Source organism: Corvus hawaiiensis, chromosome 7 (genome assembly GCF_020740725.1).
Source record: "Corvus hawaiiensis isolate bCorHaw1 chromosome 7, bCorHaw1.pri.cur, whole genome shotgun sequence".
Taxonomy (NCBI): Eukaryota; Metazoa; Chordata; class Aves; order Passeriformes; family Corvidae; genus Corvus; species Corvus hawaiiensis.
Genome location: NC_063219.1, coordinates 17,556,823 through 17,570,283, shown reverse-complemented (window position 1 = coordinate 17,570,283; position 13,461 = coordinate 17,556,823). Strand labels below are relative to the sequence as shown.

General features: G+C 38.8%; 1 protein-coding gene and 1 long non-coding RNA gene across 5 annotated transcripts in view; one reads left to right on the top strand and one right to left on the bottom strand.

The window, feature by feature from the left end:
- PDE11A (phosphodiesterase 11A) overlaps window positions 1-13,461 on the bottom strand; it is a 118,399-nt gene that overhangs the window by 82,392 nt on the left and 22,546 nt on the right. The window contains exon 2 of one of the 2 annotated variants that reach the window (XM_048309403.1): window positions 1,601-1,661. The exons of the other annotated variant lie outside the window; for it this stretch is intronic. Within the exon in view, the coding sequence (XP_048165360.1) occupies window positions 1,601-1,661 (61 nt within the window). The remainder of the gene's footprint in view (window positions 1-1,600; window positions 1,662-13,461) is intronic. 2 annotated transcript variants of the gene reach the window in all.
- LOC125328536 overlaps window positions 1-13,461 on the top strand; it is a 120,480-nt gene that overhangs the window by 86,800 nt on the left and 20,219 nt on the right. For all 3 annotated transcript variants that reach the window (XR_007204755.1, XR_007204753.1, XR_007204754.1), the window contains exon 3: window positions 3,134-3,190. This is a non-coding gene — a long non-coding RNA (uncharacterized LOC125328536). The remainder of the gene's footprint in view (window positions 1-3,133; window positions 3,191-13,461) is intronic.

Genomic DNA, 13,461 nt, shown 5'->3' with positions numbered 1-13,461 from the left:
ATTTATCTGAGGAGAGGAAAAAGGTCACAGAGAAAGATTTTGTCAAAATTTTGGAACTCCTGGCTCCCACTATGCTTGAATCAGTGGAACCAGCCAGTTCAAAGACACTGTTGTAAAAACTTTATAAATGTCACTGCATGAGATGGGAAGATCCTGGTACTGGCAAAGTGAGCGCTGTGAAGACTGATACTACCAATGCTAAAAACAGGAATTGCAGATCAGAACTTTAAATTGGCACTGGAAAATTAATAAGTATCACCTCAAAGTCGATCTTTCCTACAACACAATTGCAGACTTTGATCTTACCATTTCAAGTTGCACTTATCTGACTGCTTGCAGACAATATACATAATAATTGACCATGCTAATTGAATGGCATTGAAACCAAGAGATAAATTCCATATGCATCCATACAATGAGAATGTCATCTTCAAGTCACAATTCTACTTACAACTCAGTTACCAACTCCCAGTTCTTGCTCATGATGAGGAATAGATTTATTCATTTATTCATTTACTTCCTGCTGCAGACCATAAATATTAGAATACACAAACTGAAAACTACTTCTAATTCTTGACTTAGCCATAACTGAATGAAGATGCCTTTGTTCACTTTTTGTCTGAATTAAAATCTTCTCTTTAAAGCCACAGTGCAGGCACAGGACCAGAATCACAAACTGGCTGAGACTGGCTGGGACCTTTGGAGGTCACCTGGTCCAACACTCTGTGCTCAAGCAGGACCACCTAAAGCTTTTTGCTTAGGACTGTGTCTAGACAGCTTTTGAATACCTCCAAGGATGATGACTTCACAACCTCTCTGAGCAACTTGTCGGTCTCTCGCACAGTAAAAACGTGTTTCTTGACTTTCAGACAAGAGTGTCCCATGTTTATGTGTACGTTCATTGCCTCTTGTCCTGTAACTGGGCACCACTGAAAAGAGCCTGGCTATGCCATCTTTGTATCCTACCATCCCCTATTTATGCATAGTGATGAGATCCACCCATGAGCATTCTCTTCTTTGCTAAACAGTCCCAGCTCCCTAAGCCTTTCCTCACAGGGGAGAAGCTTCAGATCCTTAACCCTCTTTCTGTACCTCTATTAGACTCTGTCCAGTACATCCATGGACATACTTGTACTGGGAAGCCCACAACTGGACGTTGTTGAGTCATGAGTGAAACTTAATACTGCTGTTGCATGAATCCTGTGTGCAGTTTAACAAAGAAAAAATTTAGCTCATTTATATATAACAGTCAGCACTGAGATCCCAGTGATATTAATAAGTTTTTATTCAGGTTCTTCTCTCCCATAGTTCAAGATGTGTTTTCTGATTTTTCTGTTCTGATTACTTGAACAGTAGCCTTTTTTTCATATTGGACTTTGTTTAAGAGAGAGTGTTTCTGGCAGAACTTACTGCAGAAGCCTGATCCTTTGCCATGCTGAGCTTCTCTTTCATCAAGGTGGGCATTTTTGCCTGACTAAAGTAGCCAATGTCAGCAAAATCCTTCCTTCTAACTGAAACTCCAACTGGAACACAAAAGCCTGAATCTAACACATTAACCAACCAGGTTACATTGTGCCTGGTGTGAATAAGTTCAGCTTACCCAACTTCTCACTGTCTGCAGCATCAGTTCCAGGGGGATGGAAAGGGTTGGTTCTTTTCCACTAGAAAAAAAATGTGAAGCAAGTTTTCTTAAGTGAGATGCATCATTTGGTGACAGCTTAAAAGAAAGCCAGGAAGTCAACACACCAACTGTATTCCCTTACACTACTGCTTGTCAAACAAAGCATCTCTAGTGTTTCTTAGGCTACAAAAACTTTACCCTCAAACAGAAAAAAAACTTCAACTGAGTGGAAATATGCCACAAAGGACAACAAATAGCATAAGTGACCCTTCCTTTCATCACATCATTTTATATCTCTCTTCCAACCAGGATGCATCTGTACCTTGACCCTTTCTTCCATAATACATAGAAGCATCACAACACAACACAATCACACCGTATTTTTTATATCCTTACATTATTTTGTTTTCTGCTCAACATTGTAAAATTTGCCAGTAGTGTTCTACACTTGCCTACTTTGAATTTATGTATATTTAGTGACTAATATTGTACTGAATGTCATGGTATTTCATGCTGGTGATACCTGTCTACTCTTCATATATTTCTACAGAGAGTCACTCTTGCTCCTTTTTCCACTGTTTAAGGTGAAAAATAATGCAGTGTATTTTCAATGTATCATTTTTACTCATAATTTTTTTCTTAGAAATGCAATGTTTCTGAAAAAGCACAGAATCTTCTTCTAGCAGAATTGATTATACAACTTGACACGTGCCGTTATTTGAATCTCATTATACAAATTAGGTAATCTGAATTGATAATCAATTATAGCATTTCCAGACCTGATTAAAAGCACTTCTAACATATATTGTAATTTGTACTCCTTACATTATGATGATGTTTCACATGAGGAAGTAAGGGAATAAACCCTACAAACCTTTGCCTTTAAGAAAACAGCTCAAACCCTCATGTTGAGTTCGTATCTGAGGAAGAAAAAAAGCACTGTACAGTAATAATATCTTTAGAACAGTTACTATGTAAAGTGACAGAGAATTTGCTGGAAGGAAACTTATCTATAAATCTCGACAGTCATTCTTAGTGGTTTGAGGTTGGCAACTACTAAATTGGTGACAAATGAAAAGTAACCTGATTCCAAGACCTAGAGTAACTTCTAAAACAAGGAAGAAAAAGGCTAATTTTTATTTGTTTCAAATGAAATGAGATTTTGAAAGACCTTCACAAAGTACAGAAAAATTCCTGAACTGCTTTCTTAACAAAGCTATTTACAGAAAAGTGTGTTGAGCAATTATGTATTACCTCTCCTTCATTATGAGCACAGTTTAAAGAAACAATAGCAGAAAAGTAGCTAAATAGTGCCCTGATCTACATCACTGTGAGACTGCAGTTATACCTCTGACATCTTAATTTGTATTTACATGGCTGTAATTTACAGAATTTCGTTGTCTTTAAAAATGTGGAAAGGTGGGTGATGCCTCAGGCCATTTTTAATCAGCTCTGGCTGTACCAATTTCACAGAAGGCAGACTGATGTTAAATGTTTTTTACCCTTTCCTAGGAGATGTCAGTCAGAAGCAGCTGAGCATAAAAACTGACAGAATTTCTGTGGAACCAGGTAATTTTTAATACAGCCTGAATGGTTTGACACTCCCTGCTTTTTCTATAATGCTATTCTATGTCTACCAGGACATCCAAATATCACATTTTACTGGTTAGTCCATGCACAAGAATGTGCCAATAGAAAAAGGAAATGAGGTTATAATCTCTGCACAGAACTTTGACACTAAGCAAGAAAAATATATGGTACCTTATAGTAAGACCTAACCCCAAAATTTTAGAGAAAGTGATCCAAACTTGTGCTTCAATTTTCTTTCTTTACTTCACTACAAAAATAGGAAAAAGAAGACGTATGGCAAAAAAGATTGCCCAACAAATAGTAACATGTGTAACTTAGGAAGATAAACAATGATTCAATCTGCAGTGTTGAAAACATACCACTTCTAGGATGCAAATGTGCTTTCATATGACAAAGGGTTCACTTACTTCTGTCTTTAGTCTTTAGTTATAAAAATAACTTAAATCCTGTTTGGAAACTCAGTTGTTTTGCTGAGAACTCTCACCTGGCATCAGGACTCAGGTACCCCCTTTCAGCTTAAGTTAAGCCTCGAAAGGATACATTTTGCCAGACCAGTTAAAGCTAAATGAGACATATTCTTGAACTAAAAGCTCCTTTTTTCTTTTCTTTTAATTCTCTCCAAAACCAGCACCTTCTCCTAAGTGCTATTTTGGTACTTGTTGATTTCTTCATTACACCCTCCATTAACTCTGCAACCAAGGAGGTCAATATCATTAACTGTTTCCACTTTCAGCTCATGAAATTTTAAAAAGAAAATGAAATAATAATTTGGATATTTCCTTAATTCCTTAGAACTTACGTGTTCTAAAACAATGATTTACAGAAAGCAGCTTTGACACACATTTGTGTATGCTAATTGAAATCGTGATAATTAACTCAGTAAATTAGTGGGTTTCAAAACTGCCTTTTGAGCATGACTGACCAACAAAGTACTGGGAGAAGCATTGGATTCCATATTACTGCACCTTTGAGTTTTAAGTCTGGGTGGGCTTCAGCACCCTGACTTGAAAAATTTATTTTCTGTGCTGCAGACTTCAAGGGGCTGATGAAAATGTGTGGGCTGGTTTGGATGTGAGCCATGCTTTTTCCACACATCATTGTGTCTCCTGCACTAATGACTCACACCTGCACATGCTGCTATCTGATTTCTAGACAAAGTTATTTATAAACTGGAACAGCAGTACTGAATTCTGGTGGTGTAACTATTCCAGTCATTATTTACCTAAAGCACTTGTCTGTGAAGCACAGACAATTTGGGGACACTGAGTTCGCTCGTCTTTGTGGAGCCATGAAAACTGGATGCAGCTTCTCCCTGATAAAACCCACACTGCAATTTTATCTTGTAGACTTCTGTGGATTTCATGTGGTAACACACTACTTTTCACATGGCTGCAAGATAAGCACAGGTTTCCAAGATCACACACACAGGAAAAAACCGTCCTATCTTCTCTCACAGCAGCTACTGGAATTATTTCCTAAAGCGGATTTTTATACTTGGAGACTTGCCTGTTGCAAACATTAAAAAAGAAAAAAAAAAAGGTATTTTATTCAAGCAAAAATTCGGTTGCCCCAAGCTTATGATTACAGTCTTGCCTGCAGTGTCTCACTCAGAAAAGTCCAGGAAAGTATTTAAACCTTCACATTACAGTCTCTGCCTTCAGACACTCTTCCCCAGTGCTCAGGCTTTTGCTAGCTATGATTGTAGAAGCATCAGCATTTGGGAGCAATTACATATCACTTTCTCCTTCTTCTGCAAGTGGCCATATAGTGTTTTTACTACAGCTTCAGATGAGGCCATTTGTTGTCCTTTCTTTCTTTGGGGCAACTTCGTGAAGAGCAAAGAAGAAGAACAGTTCAGAACAACTGCCTAAATGATCTCTCAGTGAAAAGAGAAACATACCATGGGTTACATCCTCAGAGAGATAAAACAGTCATCTGCTGCAGTGTAAATTTTCCAAGATGTTAATCTCATGCCTAGTAAACACACAGCATCCTGCCCCTTAATGCTGAAGATCACATCGTGTTTTGAATCTCGGATTGAAGTGATTGTGTAGCGAAACAAAGCTCCATTTAAACAAAAAACCAAAACAACAAACTAAGGCTTTATACAGAAAATCAGGTATGTAAGCAAGCCTGTTCCAGTTACTTATAGACATGCATTTTGCTTGGAAGCAACACAAGGTTCTTCCACTCATATACTTGCATATACTTCTCACTGTGTGCCTCAGAAGAAAAACTGTCAGGTATCAATATTAATATGGCTGTTGAACTGCACACTGGAGAGCATTTGATTTCAGGTAGCTGAGTTGTGTTCAGAAATCAATATGCTGCTGTCTTCCTTGGTGCAAATTTACTGATGTTAAGGGTTTGCTTCTGCCTATGTTATTAACAGTTCAATATAGGGCCAAATTATTTTAAACTTTTACAGATCGCTTAGCAAAATAAGGCTTTGCTTCCAGTTAAGTACTATCATAGTTAATTAACCTTTAAGTAGTATCATAGTTAATTTAACTTGATGCTGTAGTACCAGGGGTTAAAACATGTCACAAACTCAGTAAGGATATTGTGACTTTAAGCTGCAGAAATAATAGGGGAAAAAGGTTTCCTTTCATCATACAGGCAATCCTCCCCTCATAGATACTTTACTAAAAAGTACAAGAATAGAACAGTGTTCTTTGACTTGATTACTGTTTGAGTAGGTTTGCTCATTTTTGTCTCCATAATTTTGGACTGCACAAGTTGACATTAATCAAGCAATGAATACTCACCAAGGCAAGGCTGACTGATCAGGGAAGTGCCCTGGGTCATACACCCCTGCTTCTTACAGCTGAGTAGAAGTACAACAAAAAAATTCAAACTCAGCTTACTGCACATTTGTCCACATTTTTTCTCCTTCTGCTTTTATTCCTTTCCATGAGTTTAAATATTTTCCCAGTGTCCAGTGTTTCTTATCTGCTTAAGAAACTATCATTCTTAGTTTAGATTATCTTTTGATATACATTCAATCTTGTTGCAGTTCTTACACCCACTCGTTTTTCCATCTTTTCTGTCTTCTTTTTCAGTTTATTCTCTTCTCAAAATTATTATTTTCAACTTCATCTCTGCTTATGAAGCAACTAATTTATCTAATGCTTCTAAAAGAAAAAATGTCTTTGTTTTAATTTGTTAGATATGTTTTTCTTAATAGTAAGACATTTACTACTTCCATAAGGAAAGTATTTTCTTTATTCATGGAACTAGAACAGCCCAAGAAAGAAAGGGTGAGTTCCGCAGGCTGCTTGTCAATTGTCCTATGAAATACTATACAGTCATGTGAATGGGATTTGTTCTTGCTACTTTTCCATGACAAAAGTTTTACCAGTACCTATGTCATGGTGAATTTTATGATATTTTTAAGGAACTGAACTCAAAGCATACATTGATTTCACTGAAAAAGACCAATAGATGGTGCAGTGCTATCAAATCCAAAGAATCAAAAAGCTCTATATCTTTATACAAATTGCCTGAGGCATTTTATAAATAAAGAGCTTGCTGCAAAGACTTTCTCGATTCTGAAAACAGAACATTTTTAATTTGTAACCATAAATCTGATTTCATATGCTGGGGTAAAAAATAAGAACAAAACCAACCTAACAAAAAATCCAAGGGAAAAAAAAAAAACCCCAAAAGACCTGGGAAAAAAATCAACAAAAAACCCCCTACACACACTTTCCCAAACTCCTGTTTCTCACAGCAGCTGGTCAGACATGGAAACAACCAGCCTTTTCTGGCATTGGCATTGCCCCTCCTTCCTTCCCCATCTATCCATTTTTACCCCTGTGCAGATTCACAGAAAGCCAAGAACTACATCCATAGTGATAAGGGAAAGGAGGCTCCAGAGCACAGGAGTATTTCTGACTTTATTTGCAGCTTTCATGCATGTGGCTGGCAGGCAACCTCTGCACCACCAGCAGTGTCACACGATCTCGCTGGTGGCTGAGCAGTGCTAGTTGTGCAGAGCAGCACACAGGGCCCTACATGCACTACAGGGCATATTGCTGCTCACCTGCAACAGGAGCTGCAAACAAATCCAGCCTAAAAGCCTGGAGTGCCTTTATACACTCTCCCCAGACTGACCTGGCAGGTCACAGTCCCTCACTGCTCTAAGGGACTGTCCTTAATCACTTGTGTAGAGCAGCTTTACTTCTCTCCAAATACTCAGCTGTCTACTCAACAATTACACTGAGTTCTTCATTTCCTTTAAAAAAATTCAACAATTTTCCTCATGATAGCTGCACTTAAGCTGCCTTCAATGTCACCATCTCACTTGGAATATAATCAGCATACATTTGTTTTCTCTTGTAAATGGAAGAGAAGATTAGGTCCAGTAGCCAGGACACATGGAAGTAAACAGAGTGTTGTGGTTTCTTTCTCAGCTCTGACAGTGACCTGGAGGGTTACTGCAAGCCATTGCTTCTAAATGAACAACACTAGAAGATTTCAAAGTACCATGAAATTACCACAAAAGTAAAAAGAGCAAAACGTTTTCATTTCCTAAGCAATCTTCATTGAAAACCAGGTTTTTCCCCTGCTCCCATATCACTATGAAAGTTTTTTAGAAATAAATTTGTAAGAACAGTGAATTTCTTCCTGTTCCCCAAGCAGCTCTTTTCTTTCTCCCAGTTTCTCTGTACTGAGGAACAGCCAAGGCACTGGACAGGCACTGTTTGTTTTCTGTGTTAGTTACCAGTGTGGGTTGCAGACTCTGACTTCAGCAGTGCCAGACCTTCTCCTTGTCCTGCAGCTGAGAAAGCACATCAATATTTCCCTTCTCTGGGACTCTTGAGTAGCAGTGACACTGCTCTTAGGTCTCCTTGGGAGGAGACATCTCTGTAAAGTTATACTGTGTTCAGATGTTAGCAGATGGGAAATGTGCCATAAAGTCAAAGGAAACCGAAACCATGAATTTCTGTGCCAGAATGTGGCAGTGTCCAGTCCAGTGGACAAGCATTCTGAAAACCAAGACTTCCACAGTCATCCTGCAGGCATGTGATTCACGTGATGACAAATGTCACACTTCCTAACTAAAAAGGCTCATTACCAACAGCTACACTAGAGCTACCAAACTGACTGCAATAAATACACAAATACACATGAAGCTTCATTTTGAATATAAAAATCAATTTCCCGCTGATATGTTCAGCACCCATTTACATTCTTCAAAAAAAACCCCATCTAAGCTGCACTTGAATTTATAAGTAATTTGTATTTATGGAAACAATCTTTCCCTCCCCACACACTGTGTGAAGGCAGACAATGGCAATGGTATCACATTAATAAAATCGGTAGCAACCTGGTACTTTTCATGTTCCCGTAAGTGCAAAAGAAATGTCAAAGGTAGCAACCAGTCATTTTATACTTTTTGGATTTCTGAAGGCAAAAATCAGGTCATGAATGGTTACCACAAAAACTTCTGCAATTTTTAGAAATGCATGGGGAAACTTCAAATACATCAATTGGGACTGGACTTGTTCCATTGAGGAGATATTTCTGATCATGAGAAAATTAAACGGTACAGATTTAATATTTATATTTTGATAGAAGTACTGAATTTTACACACTGATTTAGGCCCATTTACACACTCTTTTCAGGCCCATTTAGCACAATTGTGACTGCCAGGTTGGTGTCATTAAAAGGAGAACTAGACTAAAGAAGTAGATACTGCTTTGAAGCAATGTTATTTTATATAATGAGTGTATTAAGTCTCATGTTGAGCTCTAAGTGCTAACCCTCTCTGAGTCAGCCTTCAGATAAAAACTTTCTTCTCATCTTACTACTGCTCCCTTGTATATGCCCACAAACCCCTCTTATTTCTGCTTGTACAGGCACACACCACGTAAGTTTCTCTGTTTTGCGCTGTGACAAGTGCACGTCAGTTTGGGGACATTTGCTGGCTTGAGCCTAATATTCCATAAAGGAGTCTAATTGCTTCACATGGCTATCAACAAAGAGCCCAGCAATTAAAGCTACTGACTTTAAGGTTTAGCCCAACACTTGAAATGATAACATGCACATTAATAATGCACTTACTATTCCATTGAGCAATGTGAAATGAAGAACACTCTCTTGCTGTGTCCAGATCTGGGCACCTCAGCACAAGAGAAGCATGGAATTCCTGGAGCAGGTCCAGCAGAGGGGTTCAATGATTAGGAGACTGGAGCACCACTGTTACAAGAAAAGGCTGATGGAGCTGGGCCTGTTCAGCCTCAAGAAGAGACGACTGAGAGGGGACCTAATCAGTGTCTATGAGTATCTGAAGGCTCTTCTCAGTAGTGCCAGCAACAGGAGAAAATGCAATGGGCAGAAAACTGATTCACGGGAAGTTGCACGTGGATATGAGGAAGAATTTTTTTACTGTGTAGCCTTTTGAACATACAGAAGTTGTTATAAAACCAAAAGATTTTTTGCCACCACTTTTGTTCAGTGTTTGAATGAGAAGAGACACATGATGAGTTCTACCAAATAGCAAATCTATTGAGACTTTTACCTCCGTCACAAATGCTTCCATCTGCACGAGGCATAAGGGGAAAACAGATGCTAGCAAAAGCATAGCAACAGGATAAAAGGGAATATGCTGAAGGAAGACAACACTGCTTGTTGCAAAAGTGGTGATGCAGCTGTTGAAGTAGAAGAAAAACGAGAGATGTAGAATGAGCCATAAACTAGCAAGCAGAATGACAAAGTTCTGAAGAAGCAATTAAAGGAAAAAAATACTTTTTTAAACCACATGAATTAGTGTTGGGCTTTTCATAGCAGCCAAGCTGTGTACATCCCAGCTCACAGCCAAGTGTCAAGAATTCCTTTCCAGAACTTTAGTGTGCAATAGCCTGACAAAGAAAATATTTTCAAAAACAGTTTGAGAAAAAAAATAATTTGAATACACTAAAAGAAAAAAGGCAAAATTCAAAGGAGTTTCTTCTTGAGAAAAAAAAAAAAAAAACCAAAAACCCATTCACCTTAAACATCTAAAATGTGATAAAGCTATTAAGTCACTGAAAAAATATTCTGTCAGAAAATGTTCAGCCACTTTCAGCATGTAACAAAAGAAAAGGTTGTTCAAATTTTAGTAATTGATGATACTGCTAGACTGAAGCACCAATACATGCAGAGATGCTGGATAACTTTATGGATGAACAGGGAGACAGCTACTGAGTGCAAGCCATTCCTTGGATCAGGCAGCCATAAGACTATTTTTGAGTGATGATACCTGTAGTATACTTCAAGTCTCTTCATCTTGTCAACCTCAGAAGAACACTGAAAAGTGGGAGACAAATAAGTTCTGAGGCTACACAACAAAGCCGGGGCGAAGAAATAGCAAACATTGTTTGCTCAGTATTTAAGGCAGATGTGAGAAGCCTCTCCTAGGCCGGTGTTAGAATCAGACGGGCAAGTAATTGAAGTTAGGTTCAGTCGGATTTTGAGGTAATACAAAGGGGTAAGAAACCAGAGGCGCTGGCTGGCGCCGTAGTGCCTGGCATCCACTTGATGGCACTGTGAACAGGCGACTTGGCTCGCAGCGGGGACAGCGCCGAGCGCTTCCACCGCGCCCCGAAGGGTAAAGAGCAGGTTGGAGGTGGAGAGCTGCAAACACGTGGAGCCTGCTCGGCCTAAAGCTGGGCTGCACTCGTATGGAGTAAATGTCTATCCCAAAGTGCAGAAGCACCGTAAGGATGGCTGACTTGATTTATACTTAATTAACACTTACAAAACATGCTGCCGTGCTAAAAATGTACAAAAAACCGCAGAAACATGAAGCTATAGGACAGTCACCACTTATCTTTGGGAGCCCCTGCTCTAGCTACACAAGCTCACTTAGGTTTGTAGTACTATCACCACCAAAGAGGATTGCAAGCCACTAGAGGGGGTGAGACCCTTTTCTGGTAGCACACTGCAAGCCTCAAGCACAGGAGTGCAGGATGCTTTCCATCACTTGTCGCTGTGTCCCCAGCCCAGGTCTGCCACAGCTTTTCACTCCCTCAGCCCCGTCCTTTCCTGCTTCCACTTCCCCTCTCTCTGTTGTAAAACCTGTATTGAAGAGATAACAGTTTCTGTATCCCTACATGTGCTTCTAAATGCTATTTAACAATCAGCCCATTCCCATTTATTGGTTTTTTTTCTGTGACAAATGAAAGTGATAAGGTATCAGCATGCATCTCTGGTTACTGCAACAGTACCAGTCACAAGACCACAGATTTGAGTACTAATTCAGTAGTCCCACTGTCAGACTAACAGGAAAATTACAACCATGCCATTAGGCATGGCAGCAGATATTCACAGCAGCAACTGCTGCAGAGACCTCTGCTCCTCCAAGAAAAGCAGAATCAACTCAGAAAGTTAAAATTTTGAGAGAAAAGGAAACGTGAAATTATTCCATTATAGAAAAAAAAAAAAACAACAGTGCTGCTGCTGTAACTCTGCCATTGTAAAAGATGCATCCAGATACACAATGTTCTGGTTATTGTTCCTGATATTAACTTTCATAGCTTTCACAATCATATTCATATAAAGTTTCACTATTTAACTTCACATCAGAAGTACAGCAACTATGCTAGAAAAGCAGGTTCTGTTTAAAAATATTCATGAGATACTGTTTCAACAGTTAGATATTTCCTGCTTCAACGTCACATTCTACTACAAGCATCTAACATTTAATCCTTTTATATAAGCAAAAATAGATCTTAGTATCTGACTTGACATATCTGTTCTAATAAAACCCACAAAACTGACAGCAGATGCAAAACAGAAGGCCATGCATATTATAATAAAATTAAATTAGAATCAATTCTGATTATTCATCTCTAGTTCAGTTTTCATTAAAATGAAAAGTCTGAGTACCTGATGAGACAATAATTGAAGTATTTTGTTTTAATATTCAGGACATACTATTTAAGTATGACATCAGTGTGGAACATGCTCACTGCGTAGTTACTCAGTGGAACTCATATTCATATTCATTTTATTGAATCCTTATACATGGAACACAGAGGCTTATCAAATAAGTTTCTCACCATTCCTACTCTGAGAATGGAATTTAATTTTTAAATATTAATTTTAATTTTTAAAGAATATGTTAAAAGCTGTAATAGATTAAGGGGAAAAAAAACCCAAACCAACCAACCAACAACCCCCACCTCTTTATTCTTCCAAAAGTAAGCATTAATACAACAACTTCAAACCAACAGCTGAACACACATAAAAGGCTCAAGCTCATTCCTATAGGTTTTTATGGGGGCTTTTCATATCTCACTGGAATGGCCTCTGCTTCCTATGTATGGTGATTTCCCAAAACCCACTTCAGAAAAATAAAATGCTTTCCATTTCTAAATGAACTGCTTGGTCTGGCAGCAACTACTGAGTTCATCACGCAGTGATTTTGTCAGATGTTCATGAAATCACACAAAACCAGAGGTAATTTCTCCACTTACATGGCAAACTACAGTCTCTTCATTACATGTTTTTCCAAAACTTATGTTAAATGCAGTACCTTGTTGCTCTAATTTGTTAGTGAGAAGCTTCTTGTCAATCTGCTGGTTTAACACTTCTTCAGGTAGACTTCAGCTTCTGTAAGTCATGCACATCTTCACTGCTCTAATTCTACCAATTTCTTGAAGTTCAGGATTATTTGATATTGTTTAAGAAACTAGAGATCAGAGTTTACCCTTAAAACAGCTGTATTATAGAGATGATATTTCAGCTGCTGTGCATATCTGGTAGGGTAGCAACAAACTTTGCCACCACTGAGATTCAAAATTTTTAGACATTCAGGATTAAAAATTCATGACTTTACACATCGAGTTGAAGAAGCCCCAAAACCCTAGGCTAGAGCAGATCACCAACCTTTGTGATTCAAGCACAGAAGCAAGTACCCAGGCCCCACTAACCATATTTTCTACTTTGGGTGACAGAAGAAGAAAATTCAGATTGTGTTTATGTCTTGGAAAGCTTCCTCCTTTCAAAGCCTCCTCTCCTTAGTAGGGAGCAGTACCATATTCACAGCTATTCTGCTCAGTAGGACAAATCTGCAGGGCTGCTCCAGCTCAGACCACAACATGTGGTCCCGGTATCCTACAAGATATCCCACTGACACTCACCACATGGCAGCTAGGACATCCTCAGCTCTTGGGTCTCCACAAGTCCATCGCTGCTTGGCACCCCAAGACACAGCCCTACACACTGCGCCCTGTGCACTACAGCTCCAGGGCATTTCTAC